A 20,701-nucleotide genomic window follows, 5' to 3' on the forward strand; every position below is an offset into this window, starting at 1 on the left:
CCTCATGCAGCCTAACAATGAAACAAGTGTAAAATGAGTTTGAAAAGCTTAAATTGGTTCAGGACAAAAATTAAAATTGTTCTGAAAACTTTGTTATACAAGCAGGAAATAAAATGAAAGTTTGAGCCCACAGAAGTGCCTTTGTAAAAAGCAAATTGATGTCAAAGTCTATTTTCTGAACATTGTTATGAACTTAATGAAATTTGAAATACTTTGCAAATATTTACATAGCCAGCACATTTGAAATGTGTAATCTTATCTCATTAAATTAAATTTGTAGCTTATATAAAGTTAATAGTTAATTCCTTATCAAACAAATTTGAAACACAGAATTAATTAATTTCTTTGAGGTAATGAAATAAAATCAAATAATTGATTACAAAATGAGTTTAGTTACTTTAGTTATGCACAGGGGCTGAAAGAAAAAGACACAAGTGTAGAAATGTTATACAGTATACGAAGACAAAGTACTGTATGTGGAAATATCTTTGTTAGGTTATGGTATTATCATCTTGCTAAATATCATGTGAACATCGACTGCCAAAACTGCTACTCACAGAACAGAAATACATAATATACTACATACTAAATATTACATACTTTTGGTAATTTAATATAATTTTAAAACATTGGCTGTAAGAAATGTAATTTAAACGTTTTCAATTTTACAAACTATATTAAAAAATCACCAACAGATGACCGCAAGTTCACATTATATAAAAACTTGGATTTGGTCTTACCGTAAGAAAAAAAAAAGGAATTATTTTCTGACCATGCCAGTACCAGTACAGAAGGGGATCAAGATTCTTAATTCGAGAAATAATGCACTGATGTTTCAGAAGTTATGCAAGCTCAGCGCTGCAAATATTTCAGTCGGACCACCTGTCAAAACTAGATGAATCTCATCACACAAAGTGAGACAGGTCAAGGCTACAAAATACTTCCAAAAACTAACAAAGCTATACATTTTCTGAGAACCTCATGAGGTGTTAAACGCAGCAACTGAAAAGAGTGCACCTCTCTCAATAACCTTCAACTGAAAAGCCATCCTGCTTTTAGATTATACCAATTCTGCAAGTACCACAGAATGTACATTTTTATTTAAACATGAGTACAAAAATGTGATGTTCCTTATTAAGATGATTTTCTTTCATTTCCCAGCTTGGATTTTTTTTTTATTAGCGGGTTGACATCTGGATTCATTTTTTCCCCAAAAAACATAATGGGAAAACCACAGAGCTCTGCACCGGGTCTTCTGTCAAAGAGGACCGGGGCTTCTTTTTTCATGCATGTGTTGTGTTGTTCTGTGCGCGTGTGTGCTTTTTTTCCATGTTTGGTCATTTTTTCAGCTACTGTTTAAATTTCACAAAATTACCACTGGGAAACCAGAAATGGTGTCCTAGGGATGCATGATTCAACAAGACAGGAATAGCAGTGTACACACAGGAAACCTGTTTGGATGTCACCAAGGGAAACCGACTCAGCAGGCCCAAACCCTAAGCCTTCCACCCCCACCCCTCTTTCTCTGCTTAGAGCAACAAACGTGTTTGCAAATAAAGGTCTAAAATTATAACAAGGCCCAATCTTTTCAGAGGATTTTTACAGCACACAAAATCCTGTAATTAAACACCAGCCTTTTAATCTAAAGGGGTTGTACTAATTGTTTATTTTAACCTTGCAACCTTTAACATGCTAGCACTTGGCAACTAAAAAAAAACTACTATTCTTTTTACAACTAAGCAGATGCCTGAAAGACTTCAAAATCAAATATGTTTTTCCAGAACATGTAAAATATCAATTTCCCCTCCCCCATGTACACTTTTTTCAAAGAATACAAAACAGCATCTCTTCTAACTAAAACGGCATCTTTAAGTTTGTGATTAAATCACGAATACACAAAAATACATTTACTAAGTAGTCTACAGATATTATTACAAAGGGTGAAGATTCCCAACTGCTGGTGGTAAAATGAATTTAAAGGAAGCAATAACACTTAAAATTGGTTGAAATAAACACTTAATTTAAAAGGTGAGTGTTTTATTTTGTGCACAACAAATGTATTAACATAAAAAGGGAGCAAAACTAGCTAAATGAAACATTTGTGGTTAGTGATGACTATCCCCTCACAATTCATTCCACTCACAATTCAGCTGCAATTAAACTGCAAGTCAACTTCGACGACCATCATATTTATAAAATCTACTTGGTACAAGTAAAAACAAAGTTCATAGGGATCTGACAACTCCATGTCAGATGTCCCAAGAGCTGTTAAAATATTCCTCATAATTCTGCAAGCATTTTATGTGACAGATACATGGCAAGCAATAGTAAGATATGCTAAAGGAAAACTGATTTTAATAGAGCAAAACAGAAGTTAAAACCACTGTTTAAAAAATTTGATTTAAGATTGCAAACTGACTCGAGTTTTTCTTTTTTTTTAAATACACATACCGGTAGTTTACTACAGGTGTTTATAGCTCTTTGTAACACAACACAGAGGCACAGAGAGTTGAGAGACTTTGATCCAAAAACTTAAATCCTTCTCTTGATTTTTTTTGATTACACAACACAGACATCATACTTTGCGGTTGCCTGATTCAATCAAACGGAAAAGAGAGAATGAGGAGTAAAAAGAGCAAAGAAAACAAACAGTCTGGGAAATGTTTGAAGATCCACATTAAATTAACACTTGTGTGCTTTGCTGAGCTGTAACATCTCCTGTCTAATATCCAAATCTGAATTCCTAGATGTAGTGTACCTGTTGGGGCGTCAATGCTCATGGGCAAATCCCAATCACTCCTAATCTGGCCGTTTCGTTTCAGACAGGGTAAGGAGTCAAGTGGGTGTTTTAAGCACTTGGACAGAAAAGACCTGTAAACTGGCATAATCTTTCTTATTGAAACGACGTGTGAGCGCTTTTCCTCAGCAAAAACGGGAAAAAAAAACCAAAGTATCAGAAGATAAAAGACACGTACTAAACAGTTAAAGAAATTTCTGAGTTACAAAGAAGAGTCAAAAGGCTTTTCAAAGCAGCTAAATCCCAAAACATTCCTCTTGACAAATTATTGGGCATAGCTTTTAATATTAGAGGTTTGATCTTTATTGGATTTCTTATGGCTGGGCCACTTGCTGATCGCTGGCAACATTATATCAAACATAAAGCGGTATTTCTGTCATGACACATTACTCAAAAGATAAGTCATTTTCTTAATCTTTATTTCTTCTTCTTTTTAAGATGGGGAGCACAAGCAGACTGCGGCACTGCTTCATTCTGGGAAACATACTGGTGTCCATAGTGTCCCAGCAGTGGTCCACTCCCCTTTGGCACCAGTTCACAAGAGACTCCATGCAGATCAAATACTTCTGCTGCAGATGATCTAATGATCTACAAAAACATACCCCACCAGGCAAGCAGGGCCGAGTATGTGTATGTGTGTGTACGTGTGTGTGTGTTTTCATCAGCCCCACCCCCCCAGTTCATCCATAACCTACCTCAATGTAGTCCTTGGCATGACCCCAGTCTCTCTTGGAATCCAGATTACCCAGACTGAAACACTCCAGCTGTCCGAGGTGAATCTTAGCCACTGAACGGCTGATTTTTCGAGTTACGAAATTAGCCCCTGTGAGGAGGATCAAGAGAGAGGGGGGGAAAAAAAAGAGGATGATATCACTGCAGTCACAGTCTGACCAGTCCGTTTTGGACTTAACACAGTTAAAGCCCTAAAGCCCCCGACAGCTAAGATTGCACGCCTAATGGTGAAACAGGCCAGGCGAGCCATCGGAGAAAGCCCAGAAGTTGAGGATCCAAAGAAGAGTCAGAAAGATCAATTTCATCCCAGACTTCGGTCTGCACAGAACTTAAACTTCATGTTTTTCAAATTTACCATTGCAATATTAAATCCAGGCAACCGGCCAAGGACAATCTATTGGAATGTAAGTTTATCAACAGAAAATTCAAGAAGTTACACAAAGGGGAAACATTAGAAGAGAGCAAATCTTTTCAGGACCACCCGGGCTCTTGGACTTCAGAACCACAGCTCCCAGTTCTTGACATTATAAGACTGCCCGACAGTCCCTGATCTCTGATAACAGACATATTATTTTTTTGAAAATAATGATCCCAAATGTCCCCCAAGAAAAAAAAAATGTTCTTGTTACTGTCAAATGTAATTACAGCATGTTAATTAAATGAGGCCACATATTCGCTCTAAATAAAGTTTAGAGGTTTAGTTAATTTAATATGAATGAATAGATGATAGGCTACAGAGTTGCAAAGCAGCACAAGCACAATCCCAAACAAAAATAAAATTAAATTAAGCTTCTTCTACAAAATATCCTGGTAAACCCAAACGTTTTAAATAAAGGTCCAACTATTATACATTATATATAAATACACAAACAGTAATGAAGAAGGAACTACAAAATCTTTGACCAACAAAATAATATTATGGTAAGTACTTTTAATGTATGGTAAGTAATTCCTAATACAACATTTCAAACTAAACTTTTTAGTTTTTATAACTAAAATAAAAACTAGGTGAAAAAAAAGGTAGACTATTAGAGCTAAAGGTTTTAGAATTGTTTCAATTTAATTAAAAACTACCGTAATGCAGTCTGAGGTTCTGGAGAATATAGATCACAATGTTTTCATTATTATTTTCAGCACATTAATTTAGAATACATTTGCTATGTATATAACATCATTTAAAGTAAATGTAAATATAGCTTACCATTCTTAAACACTTGTAAAATATATATATATATGATGACAGAATTTTACAAAGCTTATTCAGCGACTGCGATTATCCTTGATTACTGGTGATAAAGCCCAGATGCTCATGCCTAGCCAGGGCTACTGTTATTTATGAAGAGGGAATCAAATCCATGTCATGTTTACTACATGAACATATAATGTAAGACTGTGACATTTCTGGTATCAGGTTACAAAAGCTGCAAGGCAGTCCATGTTTATGTCAATCTGTAGCTGTTTGGGTTGCCTTTAAAACTGTAATTGTGAGGAACTGAAGTTGCAATCATATCCCAGGCAAAGACCCACCTCCCTGTTATTGATTCCATCATCTATTCCATGATCACATGGGGTTTTCGATCGCAAAATTGTCTGTTTCATGAATGCAGGGCGAAAGACAGTATCTTGAAGAGATGTACAGTAGTGTGAACTATTTTTCTAAGACAGTTTTTCCATTTCTGAGCTAAAATACCATAGACACCTCTTGCAAGCACTCTTGAGGGGCTGGTTTTAATGTTTCTGTTGTTGTATCTACGTCATTTATCAGGAGAGGATCATAGTGCCGCAAACTCTTTGCTCACCACAACTCTTCATAGGCAACTTGGCAAGTTTTTTCAGAGACAGAATCAACTATCATGGAAACAGAAACAAAAGCACAGGAAACAGTAATAATCCCATTCAGAGTGTGTGGCATAGAATTCTGAAGAAAAGGAAGAAAATGAAAAATAATTTGAAAAAACAACTTGGACAACATTTATCACAGAAAAAGAAAGATCTAAATTAAAAAAGATATTTGGGACAAGACGATATACTGCTTAAACTTCTTTTATGTTCTTTTTTGATTGGTCCTGCATTGTAAAAGTGCAGCAAAGCAAGAAGTGTTGGGGGGAAAAATACTTTAAAAATCCATTAAAGTTGCATGTGTCAGGGCTTACTCTTTATAAATAAAAAGAATCTGGAGCAAAGTAATGTACTGTCTGTAGAGAAACTAAGTTACAAGTGTAGAGCTAATCACCCAAGTTCTTATTCATTTAAAAAGAACAGTAATTATACCAGTATCTGTCATGGATTACTTCTAAAAAATTACACTTCCCTACAGTCGATGAATTATGACTGCAGTAAAACTGTAATTTCAGCTACATTTAAGACTCTCAAAAACAGACGCAAACAACTGCAAACACCTAAAAAACAGAGATAGAAATAAGACATTTACACCCTCCCCGCGAGGGAGACGTCTCTGCCGAAATGGCCTGCTTGGCGCGTGCAGCCGGCAGGATGTGAACTAGAATTCAGCGATTTCAGAAACAGGGGGGTATAAAAAACGCACTAATTCTAAAGTCAAACAAGGCGATATCATTATGCTCAAACAGTCTGTAACATAAGTAACACAATTTGTTTTTTCATCTTTGCTTTTTTTTTCAGTGCGGCTGCCTTTGAAGCCGCAGTTATGACAAAAGCTCTCTTGTCTGTTGGAGCACTGGCAGTGAGATGTGGGGATTTCTCTCTGTAGCAACTTTCCGGGGCTGTTGGCGTGGAATTCCAGCTTGTTAAAACATATACGTTTCATTTACTAACAGCAGAAAAAAAAAAAAGAAATCTTTATTTTTAGTGACACGATTTCATGAAGCCTCTGAGCAGACAAAGAGCCCTTTATGAGCATTTTTGACCCTCAAAAGTTAGGACACAGCTGAAACACATTACTGGATATAACGCAGGTGTTCAGCTTCTTTTCTGATACCAAAAATTTGCATTTCAGACATTAAACATGTACATAATCAACGCCACTTCAGTTCATTATTTTTTTCATTTTCCAAAGAAAACTCTGTTGCAAATCCTGTACAAGAAGAACGTATTCTACTGGAATATGAGAGCCCACTTCCATCATCTTGCATTCTTGGAAAAGCACATTTACTGAGAAACTTGTTCCCGTCATAAAAGAGTATCATGGAACCTGTAACGACTTTTAGGAACGTGTTTTGTATCGCGAAAACAGATTTTGCAGCCGGATGATCTCGATACATAATCACGGGACATTAAAATTCTGTTTTCAGTAAGGAAATTTAAAAAAGAAAAGCTGTGAGTTTGAGAAGGCCCAGTCACAAGTAAGCCACTGGACAAAGTACTTGATTACACAGCTCACGACAAGGTTTGATTTCTCTACTGCGAAATTAAATGCACAACCCCACCCCACCCCGCCCCCCCACCCCAGACACACACACACACACACACACCCCGAAAATGCTGAAACACCAGTTTTCCCCCCCAACGAGGAGCCCCCTGAATCACAGAGGCCTGCAGTCAGGGCACAGCCCGCTCCCACCCGGTGTGAAGCTGCGTGATCCGCAGTGAAGCCGAGGAAGTCCCAGGGTGCCCTGCTCTCTGCTGGCACAGTGCAGGCCATGGTCTTCGACACCCCCCCCTGCGAGGGCCGCCCGAGTCCAGCTCTTGCCCAGACAGGGTGTAGAAAGGAAGGACACTGGGAATATGTCACGGCTGACAACTCAGACTACTGAGATCAGAGAGATTATGCCTCATTTGCTCACTGTGCCCTGCCAAAAGCAACACCATTTAACTGCAGGTACTCAAAACCCAAAAGACTCTCTTCCCCCCCGCCCCCCCTCCTCTGGATCAAGAATCTGAAGCTTAAAATAGAGCTATTCATAAAATAGTGGAGAGAAACAGCATTTTTTGCCAATTCTTTTTTTTTTTGTCCTTTAAGACACAAAGCTGATGGACGCATTTCATGGGATTTATGAGGTGAAAAAGGTACCTGATCAAATCTCTGGAGTGAGTGCTGGAGCAAAAAAGGAGTCACGCCTGTTAAGGGTATGTTTGCAAAAAGACCACCTGTCTACAAAAGGCGTTTCTTTTAACATGTTACTCAAGCCATCAGGGATCAATGATATTAATGAGATGATCTACATGGATTAAACTACTTCTGTTTATGGTATCTTCTACTACGCAAGATTACTCTTTACAGAGATCTGGTGCATTTGAATCAAAGTGTATTGCACTTCTTAGACATGTTGATACATTATGCATCTGAGTTGGTCAGTGTTTAGTGTTTTCTTTCTTTTAAACTCCCGAATTCAGCTGTTGCCAATCAAGGTTGCTCGCTGCCACCAGTAGGAAAGAGAAGGCAGGCGTGGAAACTGAGCATTCACTCAAAGAGATTTGCCATTTTTCATAGCACAAGCTCCACGGTGCTCCATCACAACCAGCGAAAGAAAAGCGGTTGGATCCCTTACAGATCGTACCTGCTGGCACCCAGCAAGCCACAGAATGTCATTACTGCACATCACATTAAGGACACCCTAGGCTTTTCATGCCTGCTGAACCCTGGCAGTGCTGGCAGCATAGGAAACCTGGTAGCAGTCAGCTTATGGCACGGGCTCGAACTGGAGCGCTCCCTCAGCTCTCTGAATGAGAACTTTTATATTGAAGAGCCTCTCTGAAACATGGTCACAAAAAGGTCACGCTGCTGCTTAATAAAAGAGATGATTCAACGTGATAGCCCGATATGGGATTATCACAATAGGCACACAATAACAATTTAAGCAACATTTTAGTACTTTGTATATACAATATACAGTATACAGTTTAGGCTGTATACTTTAAGATATTTTATAGTGTAGGCTGCACAAATAATTTAACATGTTAGAACATAAAAAGCTGCAAAGCCATGAATCCCTTCTTCAAAGAAATAACAGGGCTACGCTTGATATAGAGAAATTCTTCATTTATGTATTGCTTGTTTGTTTACACTGTGCCTGCACCCAACATACCAAGAGAGCTTGTATTGAGTGCTTTATTGCAGCGCAGGGATGGGATGGAAGCTCTGAAACTTTCCTCAGTTCTTGCCTTCTGATGTTGTGTGGGATTTCTGAGATCTTACATCATCAAAGCACTCAATAACAATTATATTCTTCTCTGAGCTGCTCTGTGTAATTATAGTATGTGTTCGTGATATGAAAAATGTCCCTGTGAATTTACTGTACATGATCTTTACACCCTTCAAAACAATAAGAGGATCTCTAAATCGGCTTTTAACTTCAGCACGTAAATTAAATTTTATTACATTTCAATGAAGTCCCAACCATCTTCTAATCACTTTAACATAATTTCAGCCAAGGGCTAAAGAACTGCAGTCGAGAAACTTTTTTAATCCCTTCGAAATCCCTGTCTCAATTACAGAATATTTATTTCTCACTTGGTCAAAATGTTTGAAGTTATCAATTTAGTTATGAAAGGTACAGTACTCAGTGCCTTGAGATCATTGCTTTTAAGGATCCAATACAATATAAAGATCATTATAATCATGAAGAACTTATTTTTAGTGGCATCTGTTTCTAAATGTATGATTATATGAAACAAACAGTCTCAATGTCCTGTGATTGCACAAGATTAGCTGTACATTGTGTGTATCTGTAGGGTTTACAAATGCCACCACCTGTATATACACTCATTCAGTGCTTCAGACAAGATTTTACAATATAAGGACTTATAAGGACTTATGTTATAAGGCTGTGATTTGGGGTTTATAACTAATTTGATGCACTTTTCTAATTTATTATTCTCCTGTGGAAAAACTCTTGTCGTCTCTGTTCGAGATTATTAACAATTGAGGTTAAATTTTATGATCCAGTTATCGCGGGTTCGAGCCTGGGTCAAGTCAGTAGTTGACTGAGACCGAGGTCCCCTGAGTGATGGCACACTATTGGCTGAGATCCCGAGTGGTGGCACGCTATTGGCTGAGATCCCGAGTGGTGGCACACTATTGGCTGAAATCCAGTGTGGTGGCATACTATTGGCTGGGAAAGCCTTTGCAGGTCACCCCTAGGGACATCCTGGGCACATACTGTATGGAATGTCACTGAGGGATATCCATCTCTTCCAATTGGTAGTGAACCTTCTCTATACTACTGCAGAGCTTCTTAAGCTTGGCAGAATTAAATGGATCTAATACATGGGCAGGTTGGAGGAGACATTATGCATTATGTCTAAGTTTTATATTATGCCCATGTGGGTTAGGGAGTTGTAGCAGTGAGCACAAGTTCCACTTACATATTTGGTGGGTATACAATAAAAACGAAATTAGCAGAATTAAAATACAGGCGAGGAGAAATGAAAGCTGTGAATTACAACATTTTACATTGCACTTGCACTAAAATGCACAAAAGCCCTGTGAGAACAGACTTTAATGTCATAAGAATAAGAGTAAGCGACAATACAAAAAAAACTACGTTTCTGAGAAATGTTTTTTTTTTTATGATGTTGCTCCAAACTTAACGAAATACAAAACAGAAACCCTTCAACAGGTCACAAAGCCATTGCATGCAGGCCAAAGCTTCAGGATTGGCAGACTGGGCAAGGAAGCCAGTGAAATTCAGCCAGCTGTGAAGGCTGTTTTAATCACATTAATGATTGGTTTGAGGCCGCCAGAAATCAGTTTACTTGAACCTTGGGGAAAAGAACCCACATTAAATTTGTAACAAGTTGAGCAGAACAGCGCCTTGATGCACATAATTAACAGGGTTAGTCAGGTTACTGAGAGCTTTTACAGCATTTAATTAGCTATGGGGGCAGCACACAATGTGTAAGTATTCCTGTTCGAAAAAGAAAATGGGAACAAATTACATGATAAAATACTCTCCAAAGCATCACAACCTTTTGCACCAGCCCAAGTCCCATGTTTTCATTAGGATCTGGAGTGTTTTACATGGTTAGTTAATTAAAATGCCCACAAAGCACATTTGTTAAAGAGCTGGTGCTAATTTGTTTCTTTTATTGGCATAGCTGCAGTCTCATTGAAACCTCTCCATGGCATTACAGATGTAAAAGCCAAACAACTGTAGCCCTTTCACATTCTTTCCCCCACTGGAAAGCTCACTAGAACTGCACTGTGTGAAGTTAAAGAGGGCAAGGAGTTGTCAGTTTCCTTGCTTCTTTCTACGACAAGTGCGGCCAGCACAATTCGTTGTCTTGTGCCCGGAAAAGTCATCATATTCTTTGTGAAGACAACGAAATGACATTTACCAGGGTAGTAACACATCAAGACATTAAGATTTATAATCTTGTATTCAGATTTCGTGCTTTATGGATGCTATGCTGATGCTTTTTTTTTTTTTTAGAGACCATGACCAACGCAAAATATGCTGCCTGATGTAACATTAATATTCTTTTTTATTATTTGAGCCCATATATTTGAGAAGCATCCTGAACGTAGTCATACATACTGTATGTACCCAGATACATTGAAAGCATCAGCTGACAGACCAAGGTACTGTATGCTGTAAGCGAATTTGTCACAATTGCACAACTTCTTTTCCTCTAACGTCCCTGCAGTTAAAAAAAATGAATCAGTATGAATAATTCTGCTCAAAAAATGAATTTCATCGGAATATGCTTCAATGTCACTACTTGCTTTCAGTCTGTCGTGTTTGTACTCGTCAAATGAAAATCAATTCAGACAGTGATATTGAAGAGATAAGACGTTTACGAGCTGCCACTGTTGCACTTCACTGTAAGGTGTCGCCACGGAAACGGCTGGAATCATCAACAGTGTTTACACACACGTGTGAAAGTCTGATTATTCAGGGCCTACAGGATCCTAATCCCTCTTGTCATTCGTTAGCATGGAGCGTGCCGACTTCACACAGCCCACCACAATCAACAGTAACCCCTGTAAGAGAGTTTAAGGCTCTCACACACAAGCCCCTGCTGCCCTGTGCTCAAGTCTGCAGCACAAACCATTACACACCACATCAAGGGACTGTTTCCATCAGCCAGACCAGTGAGACAGGTCGTGGCCTTTTCTTGCCTGAAGCACTTTCTTGTCTTCCTATTTTCTCCCAGCCCTCTACAGTAGGTGCTGGCGAAGGGTGTCTGTTCCCGCTGAAATGCAGGATTTCTGCCCGTGACCTTCGCCGAGCCCTCACCAGCACAACACCCTGATGCCCCCTGTCCATCAGCACAACTCCTTCACAGCTTGATTCATTCCAGCCTGCACCCACATCCTACCTGCTACAAGGGCTGAGAATGTGTGCTGTGCTCTACACAGAGACTGCACAAAACTGCTAGGAACTACAGTACAAGGAGTAACCTTCTCTTCCTCACGGTCTTTGTAATTCTTCTGTATTTCTTATGTAGAGAAACTGTAAAACTGGCATAACCACTAGCTACTAAACGAGAATTTAAACCCCGCTTTTCCCACAGATACTCAGGTAGGAGTGTTCTTCCAGCAAGGCTAGAGCACTGCGAGACGATCCCCAGGAGCTGTGCTCGCCTGCTTTGTTTTGAGCCAAGAGGAGGCAGGGGGTGGGGGAGAGACGAGCACAGGGCCGGATGTCATTAGCACTGTTAAAAGGGCACCTCATTCATTCAGATTCTTTGTTTCTACGACAACCAGGTAACACAAATACAGGTGCGGAGAAGGCAGTGCACATCCACGCGCAGCCTTACGAAACCGAGGTCTGCCAGTTCAAAAGGGCTTTTCAAGGTGTCAAGAGGTGGGCAGCGACACACTGACAGATAGATCACCGCTGCACATTGGGGTGTGACTGAAGCCTTAGGACAGCTGGCAAAACAGGTCTGTCATATTTCTCTTCCGTTTGAGTCATAATAACAATAATAATAAATAAAAATAATAACAGTTAAGTGTCTGATCCACATGTTAACTCCCTTCTGCTTCTTTATTTCTGAATTATTATGTAGGGGATTAGTTTGTGGTTACAAATAACATCAATATACTATGCACATACTGTACACTGTATATATATTCCAGATTTATGTGTGATCAGTTAACATAATATTTAGAAATTAAATATTCATAAATTCACATTTGAAGTATGGGTCTGCTAGGCTTGTATTGTATGCTTTATAACGTCTAAGTTTTATTTCAAGTTATTAAACAGTCTTATTTTACTTTAGAACTGCGAGTATCACCAGCTTTGTTTAAAGGAACGTTCAGACCAATACCATGGATGTTTCCTGTCATGTTCTAAAGTACCTATTTTACATTATGTTGAGAAAATCTAGACGAGGTTTGCTAAACGAGTTCCAGATTTATTAAACCACAGAAACCAAAGCAGGGTTAAAGGGGACCTGCAGTTCCAATTTCTCAGACCAGGTATTAAATGTCCACAAAATCAATTCATTGATGTTGTAGTAAAAAATGACAAATTTTGAATTAAGCACAAAATAGTGAACTTTGTGAAAGTACGGTAAGCCATCATGTCAATGCAAACTTGCATTCAAGTTCCCACAAACTGTGACGCGACGCGGCCCTTCCTGCTCAGTAGTCACCATAATGACTAATGGAATGTGATAAACGTGCAAATAAGCACAGGTTGTGCAGCAGACACTTCACCGCAGAAGTGTCTCAATGTGATCTGCATCCAGATTTAACAAGGAAGTAGTATTTGTCAGTAAAACCATCTCTAAGTCAAGAGCAATATTTCTATTGGATTATAGGAGATGTATCCACAAGCCTGATTCTTTACGATGTAATAGGGCCACTTCATGTCACCGGAAGTTTTGGTTGCTTCATTCTTAATCGCTGGAAATGGCACTGAGCGTATCAGGAAATTTAGTCTATTTCGTGATTTGTTTGTGATTTTATCATTTCTTTCTAACCCCTATAAATAAAAATAGCATTGCAGTTCCCCTTTAATAAATCCTGGAATTTACTTTGGCCTCAAGCCCATCTAAAGGCCCACACAGCTTTATTGCAAATGTTTAAGCTCACTCTGGTCAATGACGTCATCCCAGACTACTTTTATAAGGTTTGGATGATACAACTCAACAAATTAACTCAATGAATTACTTTGTCAATGAACGAACAACTCAATAAAAACACATAAAAACTGCTAGCACAGAAAAAAAAATGCCATCACATCATTCCTATGGCATTATGCTAAAAAGCCTGGAAGAACAAAAAGTCAAACCATTAAAATAATTGACTATACACAAAAACTGAAAATTGTTTCCAAATCGTTTCTATGTTATCATATACAGTATAATATGAAAGCTCATTTTACGGGACAACTAGTGAATACTGCTTTCAAGGGTCATAGAACGTACAGTATGCATATCTTGCTATCAAGACCCAAGGAATATCACTGCCCGTACTGTACTACTGCCATACTGTTCAGTTGGAAAACCTCAGGTGTGTAAACCTGAAATTAAGAAAAGCCTGAGAAGGATTTAGGCCAAGGGTCCTCAACCCTGGTTCAGAAGAGCCCCAATCCAGCAGGTCTTATAGACAGCAATTCCTAAAGGTCTGGAACAATTTATCCCTCATCAATTAAACAGGTGGTGTGTTCAATTAAGCAATTTAGAGATTGTTTGGAACAAAAATCAGAATATCCTTCAACCCTCAATGACCAGTGTTCCTTTCATTGAAGCACTGTTTGCTGAATTGATAAAATGGGTAAAATCTCAGTAGAATATTGTCATAGATATGTGCTTCTGCAAAGAGAAGAAAAACCATTGAGTGAAAACTGTAAAAGTATAACAGTTTTACAGAGGAGTGCATAATTATATTTTAAATAATTATTATAGGTATGATAGTACAGTATACAGTATGTATTGGAAGGTTTAAGAAGGTTTATCCTTAACAGTAAATTTGTTAGGCTAGGATATTGGTTTCATTTTATGTGAATGCAGTTAGAGGAAATGTACTGTTTTTGTTTCTTTGTGTAGTACTGTACAGTATGTAGATCAAGGATATTTAAGTTATACAAATATATTATCTATTGTCATAGAGGCTGCTGGTCTGAATATAAACTGGGCAACTTTCTGAATGTGGCTAGGAGTTCCCAGTAACTCTGCAAAACTCTCCATTAAGGACAGTAGCACACCCGTTATTATTAATTTGCAGCTCAATTCATTCTCCATTAGTTATTTATGACTACAGATATAAATAAATGAAGCAATCTTATGTGATAAGTGATGAGCAATCTCATAAACCTCCACCCATCCAACGATTTTATAATGACATCATCCGGGAGATTAAATAATATTTTTTCGAGGTGTTTCAAAACACCTCGACGTAGGTGTACATCTTCCTGCAACAAAGTACTGTGTTCAAGTCTCAACTGATTGGACACAGCTCAACGTGATTCACGACGAGATGTGAAATGGACTCATGCCCATATGAACATTGTAAGAATAATCCTGGGCTTCATGAGCAAATAGAGAAAAACACTTTGAGAACACCTACATGTCTCTGCTGTGTTATAGGCTCACTATTACATCAGCAATAGGAAGTTCAATCTTGTGTCACTGTTCACCCATTAAGAATTTGCACAGGCAAAGACACCAATCTCACAAATACATGATCATATAACCCAGTTTAATTCATCACGAAAAATGACAGCACAGAGGGCTTCTACGATAACACGTAGGCTAAAAGCCTGTGATCAGTTTCCTCAGATTGTAAAAATATAGCTTTCAAAAACAGAACTCTCTGAGCTGCTGCTATAAATACATGACTTACGTCTAAGAAGAAAAAAAAGGCTCATTTTCATAAAACCTACATATAAAAATAAAAACAACACTTACTGGACTACTTTCAATGTATTTTGTGCCAGTTTTTTTAATTCTTTTTTTTAATTCTTTCCAAAATGTCTAAAAAGTTAAAGCTTTTAAAAGTCTTCATTTTTTGTTTTCCACACTTATACTGTCCCCAGGTTAATTGTCTCTTCACACTTTAAGGAATTTATGAGAGTAATCTGCCTTGGACCAAGAGGTTCCAAAAATCCTCCAATTTTTTATTTAATCCCCAGTAATAAAAGAAATACAGTGAACTTTTCAGGAAAAGCAGGACTTACAATCTTAGTCAAGTCAAACTATTTTTTAAAGAACCAAGTTTCACACGATGCTGCCCATCGTCATTGAGTCTATATAAGTCTTGTCTTGAGTCTTGTGGGGCGGAGCGGTGGCTCTGTGGCTAATGATCTGTGCCTGTGGCTGGAAGGTTGCCGGATCAAATCCCGTGGCTGGCAGAGGAATCCTACTCCGTTGGGCCCCTGAGCAAGGCCCTTAACCCCAACTGCTCCAGGGGCACTGTACAATGGCTGACCCTCCGCTCTGACCCCAAGCTTCTCTCCCTGTCTGTGTGTCTGTGTCTCATGGAGAGCAAGCTGGGGTATGTGAAAAGACGAATTCCTAATGCAAGAAATTGTATAGGGCAAATAAAGCAACATTATTATTATTATTAAATGTCCTTCTTTTGCCAGGTTAAATTGTATCAATTTTTCTGGACTGTGCCACTGTCTGTAGTCTACATATAATACATGTAATAACTGTTTTTATTACTGCTTTTAATCAGTTATTAAATGAGGGGTACACTCGACAAGACAATGGACACAGAGGGCATATTTGAGGGCAAGGAAATGTAGGCATTTGGTAGGAGCAGGTGAAAGAGAAATTGTTGATAACTTTGGCAAAATTATCTGACCAAGTCCCAGCTCAGAAAGTGAGGCTCATGTTATTTTTATGTTACTTTGCGGGTATTTCTTTGTGCTCTCATCATTAAACATGTGATCTCCCGTGAAATATCATCTAAAACTATGAACAAACTATTAAAACCTTCACTGCAAGATGGCATTCCTGTCTTCTCCTTTTCAGACTTCAAATCTTAAAAATAGAATTTCACTGGGTTTTCTTAGGTGAGTCTCTTTGTTGATTTCTCAAATATGGCAGTTCCCTGAACAACTTTTACCATGGAGAAACTAATTAATTACGTACTGTATTCTGAACATAGCAATTAAATCTATGCAGCGGCAACAGACACAGCTATGTGATTTCAGTCGTTAAACTGGCACATAAAACAATACGTGGACTGCAAATGAAGGGAGAGACAGGGTTGTCTTGAAATTAACAAGTCTAACAGATTCAGGATTGTTTCAGGTGATTTCTGTTGGGTTCAAACAGGTAGAAAGTGGGGAAATGTGAAAACTCCTTTAAAGTAAATTGCCGTCACCTTAAGAGCAATCACTGCTCTTGCCTCTGAAATACCCCTTATCTATCTGACCACTTTGTCATTTTCTGGGGTTAGGTATCTTAAACTGTATAAAGCTGCTTACTCTTTGACCAGAGAAGCCTTATCTTATATACCAGCCAAATAGTTAGATTGAAACTCCAAGAAAGTGCAGGATGCTTAATATTATTAGTTGTTCAATTAGGGCTGTGGCTGCGGTAGTGACTCCAGTATGAATCACAGGAGGCACATTATACAAGTGCCATTCAAAATATTTATATTCAAAGAAAAAAGGGCCGTAGTATTCACCATTTAAACTGATCCGATCTATGTCTACCTGGCCACTTCTGTAGTGCTTCCTCTCTTTTTCACGGTAGGAACAGCACAGCACCAGAAAACGTACTGGTAATGGCCCACCTGAAATGCCTCCACTGTTCCCTGATAACTAGCCTGATGGCACACACTGCATGCCCTTGGAGAGTACTAAAGCAATGACATCATGCAGTTTCCTGCACATGAGGGCGTTTGTGTTGGTCGGCTGGCACCGCCCTGTTGTTAAGACAATGATGTCATACTATTCGAACACCGCCATCACAACCCTAACCCCCCACCTACCAATTACTCCACACTACATGCGCAGCAACAGATAGCTAATTCATCCCACCAAGGACCCTAGGTGGATTGTAAAGCATCAGGCTTTCACAAAACTAAAGCAACATTGTTGCCTGGACATGCACACCAGAGAAGCACTTTATTCATTAGACGTTTTGAACATTTACAGCTTGGTTTTTACACTCCAGTAACTCCTTTTATCCTCATATTGTGACATGTAGTATTATTGAGTGTTGACTGCCCTGTAGTCATAACTGCTCTTAAGATTTCACAGTAAGAGGGCAAGCTCTGGCAAATATGACTGCATTACCAATGCCTTACAGACCATTGCTGCCTGAAGCTGTTACTGAGAGTGTTGACTGCCCCGTAGCCATAATCGCTCTTAAGATTGCACAGAAAGACAACAACCTCTGACATACAGAACTGTAACATCAATGTCTCATAGGCCAGTTAACCTGAAGCTCTACAATGTGCAGTGAATACAATGCAAGAGAAAAAAGAAGAGCACAAAGGTCTCCTAAGCAGACTGGGGTTGTATTGCTAGTTTGTTAAAGCGATGAAATAGAACGACAGACCAGGAACTCTAATGTCTAAGGGCATTTTTTTGTTGGGGAAAACGATTACATCTCTGCACTTCTCAGGCTTTTAAAAGCATTTCTCCTTTTGTGAGCCACTATCCAGAGAGTTCTTTTGGTCTCTGCCAATTATCAGTAGCTGAAGGTCTTTCAAAAGTAGAAGATTTTTTCACTTAAGTTCTGGTTACACTAGTCTGACATTAAAAGAGAATTGGCAATACCTGCCTAATATTGGTACTCAGTGCGGAAGTTGAAGACCCCTGTTTTAGAAATGACATGGAATGCTTCAAAATGATTTGGACTAAAAGCAAATCTACAGCAAAATATAATGGACAAATCGTAGTTGCTTTATGAAGTGCAAAGAGTATCTCCAACAAGTGAAATGTTCAGGTTAAGGCGAAGGCCTTATCATGGGGTTAGGGATTATCTTTGTCTAAGTGAAATTAGGAGACCACAGAAGGTAAGAACTGTTCCTGAAAGGGATACCTGTATGTCACAGGTAGATCCTCAATTTCCTGTACTGATTTGGGTGGAGCAAATCACTGAGGCCAGCAGCAGAGCATGCTTTGGGGAAGTGAGTCTTCAGCCCTCCGGTATGAGTTCACACTCCGGGCTACAGCACTACTCTAGACAATGTGCTCTCAGTTCTAAAGTGGTTGAGGTGAAGGTGACAAGAATCAATAAAATAAAAACAAAACAAACAAAAGCTAGTCTTTGTGCCCTCCAAAAAAAGAAAAGGATGGCTGGTTTCTTAATTAATATTCTTTATTTTAAAAGTAGTGGAGATTTACAAAAAATGATCTGAATAACAATCTTTTAGTTTCTACATAGCTTATAAAATTCTACTTTGCTCATGTCCTCTCATTACGCAGTGACTAATAAGTCATTACCCGACCACAGTTTATAACTTTCTCATGTTTGGAAACCAAGGGCAATAGCTAGAGTTACATTCAATTGTCTGATCCTTTAAGGGCCTCTTGTAAATGATTCTTGTTTCTAATTCTTCCTCCGATTTTGAATTAGACTACCCTTAAATCACTGCTTTCTAAAGTCAGAGCTATTTTCCTCTCAAGCTGGTTGCGGCTGAATGAAGTCATTAAGAAGTCCTTTGAGAATGAACACCCTAAAGCCATCCTGGACCACAGACACTCCTGACTTCACCGAACAAATCACTAGCTAAACTGAGCCCGCTTATGTTTGTGACTAATTATTACCGACGGATGATTAGCGGTGATCTTTAAAACCTGCCTTAGTTTGGAGCTGCAGAACCAGGACTACACACCCCTGATCTAAATGATTAATAATAATAATTGCTTAGACTTATATAGCGCTTTTCTGGACACTCCACTCAAAGCGCTTTACAGGTAATGGGGACTCCCCTCCACCACCACAAATGTGCAGCCCCCACCTGGATGATGCGACAGCAGCCATAGTGCGCCAGAACGCTCACCACACATCAGCTATCAGTGGGGAGGAGAGCAGAGAGAATGAACCCAATTCATTGATAGGGATTATTAGGAGCCCAGGACTGGTAGGGCCAATGGGAAATGTGGCCAGTTTCTCTTTTCGAGAGACCACAGAGAGTCTCACCCGAAGTTTTACGTCTCACCCGAAGGACGGTGCCTGTTTACGGTACAGTGTCCCCGTCACTATGCTGGGGCATTAGGACCCACACGGACCGCAGAGTGAGCGCCCCCTGCTGGCCCCACTAACACTTCTTCCAGCAGCAACCTTTTTTCCCAGGAGGTCTCCCATCCAGGTACTGACCAGGCTCACACCTCCTTAGCTGCAGTGGGGCTGCCAGTGGCGAGTTGCAGGGTGATATGGCTGCTTGAATGGATTAGTCTATTCCAGGTTTTATAAGAAAATAAATTCTAAACACCAGAGCTCTTGACGTCCACAGTCTGACCTGTTATATATATATATAATTAAGCTCACATTAAACCAGCATTTCATCCTTGACACCTTAGGGCTCCTTTGGTTATTGAAAACAGTAGTCATTACCCTAAATGTAAAGCTTATAGATGTGGGTCAGGAAGAAAAAAAAGTCTTGGGTGTTTGACGCTGGTGTAGTTGTGAATGACCGGTCTATAGAAATGGTACAATGTGAAAAGATCTATGCAAAAGCCATAAAGCACACAAAGAGGCTGTTATGAAGCCAAAATATGGTGAAGGAACACAAGCAATTTAGATTACTGATGATAAAGGATTATTTTTTATATAATAACAAAAAGAACAAAAAGAAAACAGTTTCCTGCTTACCTCTTCAAGGTAGCTTTTGGCAAAAACGAAGCATGAAATTAAGAAAAAAATGAAGCAGAGATAAACTCTGATATTCAAAACTCAAGGGAAAAAACACCTTAAAAGAATGGCAGACACAGGTCTAAAGTCATGCAATTGTCTTTCGCAACAGCCTTGTGAGAAATATAGGAAGCAATCAAAGTTAGCAACATATACTTGGAGTAACAGGCATAGCTTCAGATGCTGAAAGCTTAACCGTACACTATCATTTGGCTAAACGATTACTATAAATAGCAGGTTTACTACTGTAGTTCACACAGTGTTTACAGTTAATTGCAGCTGTATTATGCTCAATTATGGCTAAAATAAGTTGGCTTACAATGATTTCCTAGTCATAGTCACTTTAATGTCTTCATTCTGCTAGATTAAAGCAATTAAAACAATTCCAAAAATGCTGCTGCATATTCTGTTATGGAAGAGATCTTTCAAGCATTTGAAACAGCAGGGCTGATGTGTAGATTAGGCTGTTCTGTGTGCACTTCT

General features: G+C 38.9%; 1 protein-coding gene across 1 annotated transcript in view; it reads right to left on the minus strand.

Moving 5' to 3' along the window:
• Nucleotides 1–20,701, minus strand: part of gmds (GDP-mannose 4,6-dehydratase) — a 302,854-nt gene that overhangs the window by 155,054 nt on the left and 127,099 nt on the right. The window contains exon 7 of the mRNA XM_015354685.2: nucleotides 3,493–3,620. Coding sequence (XP_015210171.1) covers nucleotides 3,493–3,620 — 128 coding nt within the window. The remainder of the gene's footprint in view (nucleotides 1–3,492; nucleotides 3,621–20,701) is intronic.

Source organism: Lepisosteus oculatus, chromosome 6, assembly GCF_040954835.1.
Source record: "Lepisosteus oculatus isolate fLepOcu1 chromosome 6, fLepOcu1.hap2, whole genome shotgun sequence".
Classification (NCBI taxonomy): Eukaryota; Metazoa; Chordata; class Actinopteri; order Semionotiformes; family Lepisosteidae; genus Lepisosteus; species Lepisosteus oculatus.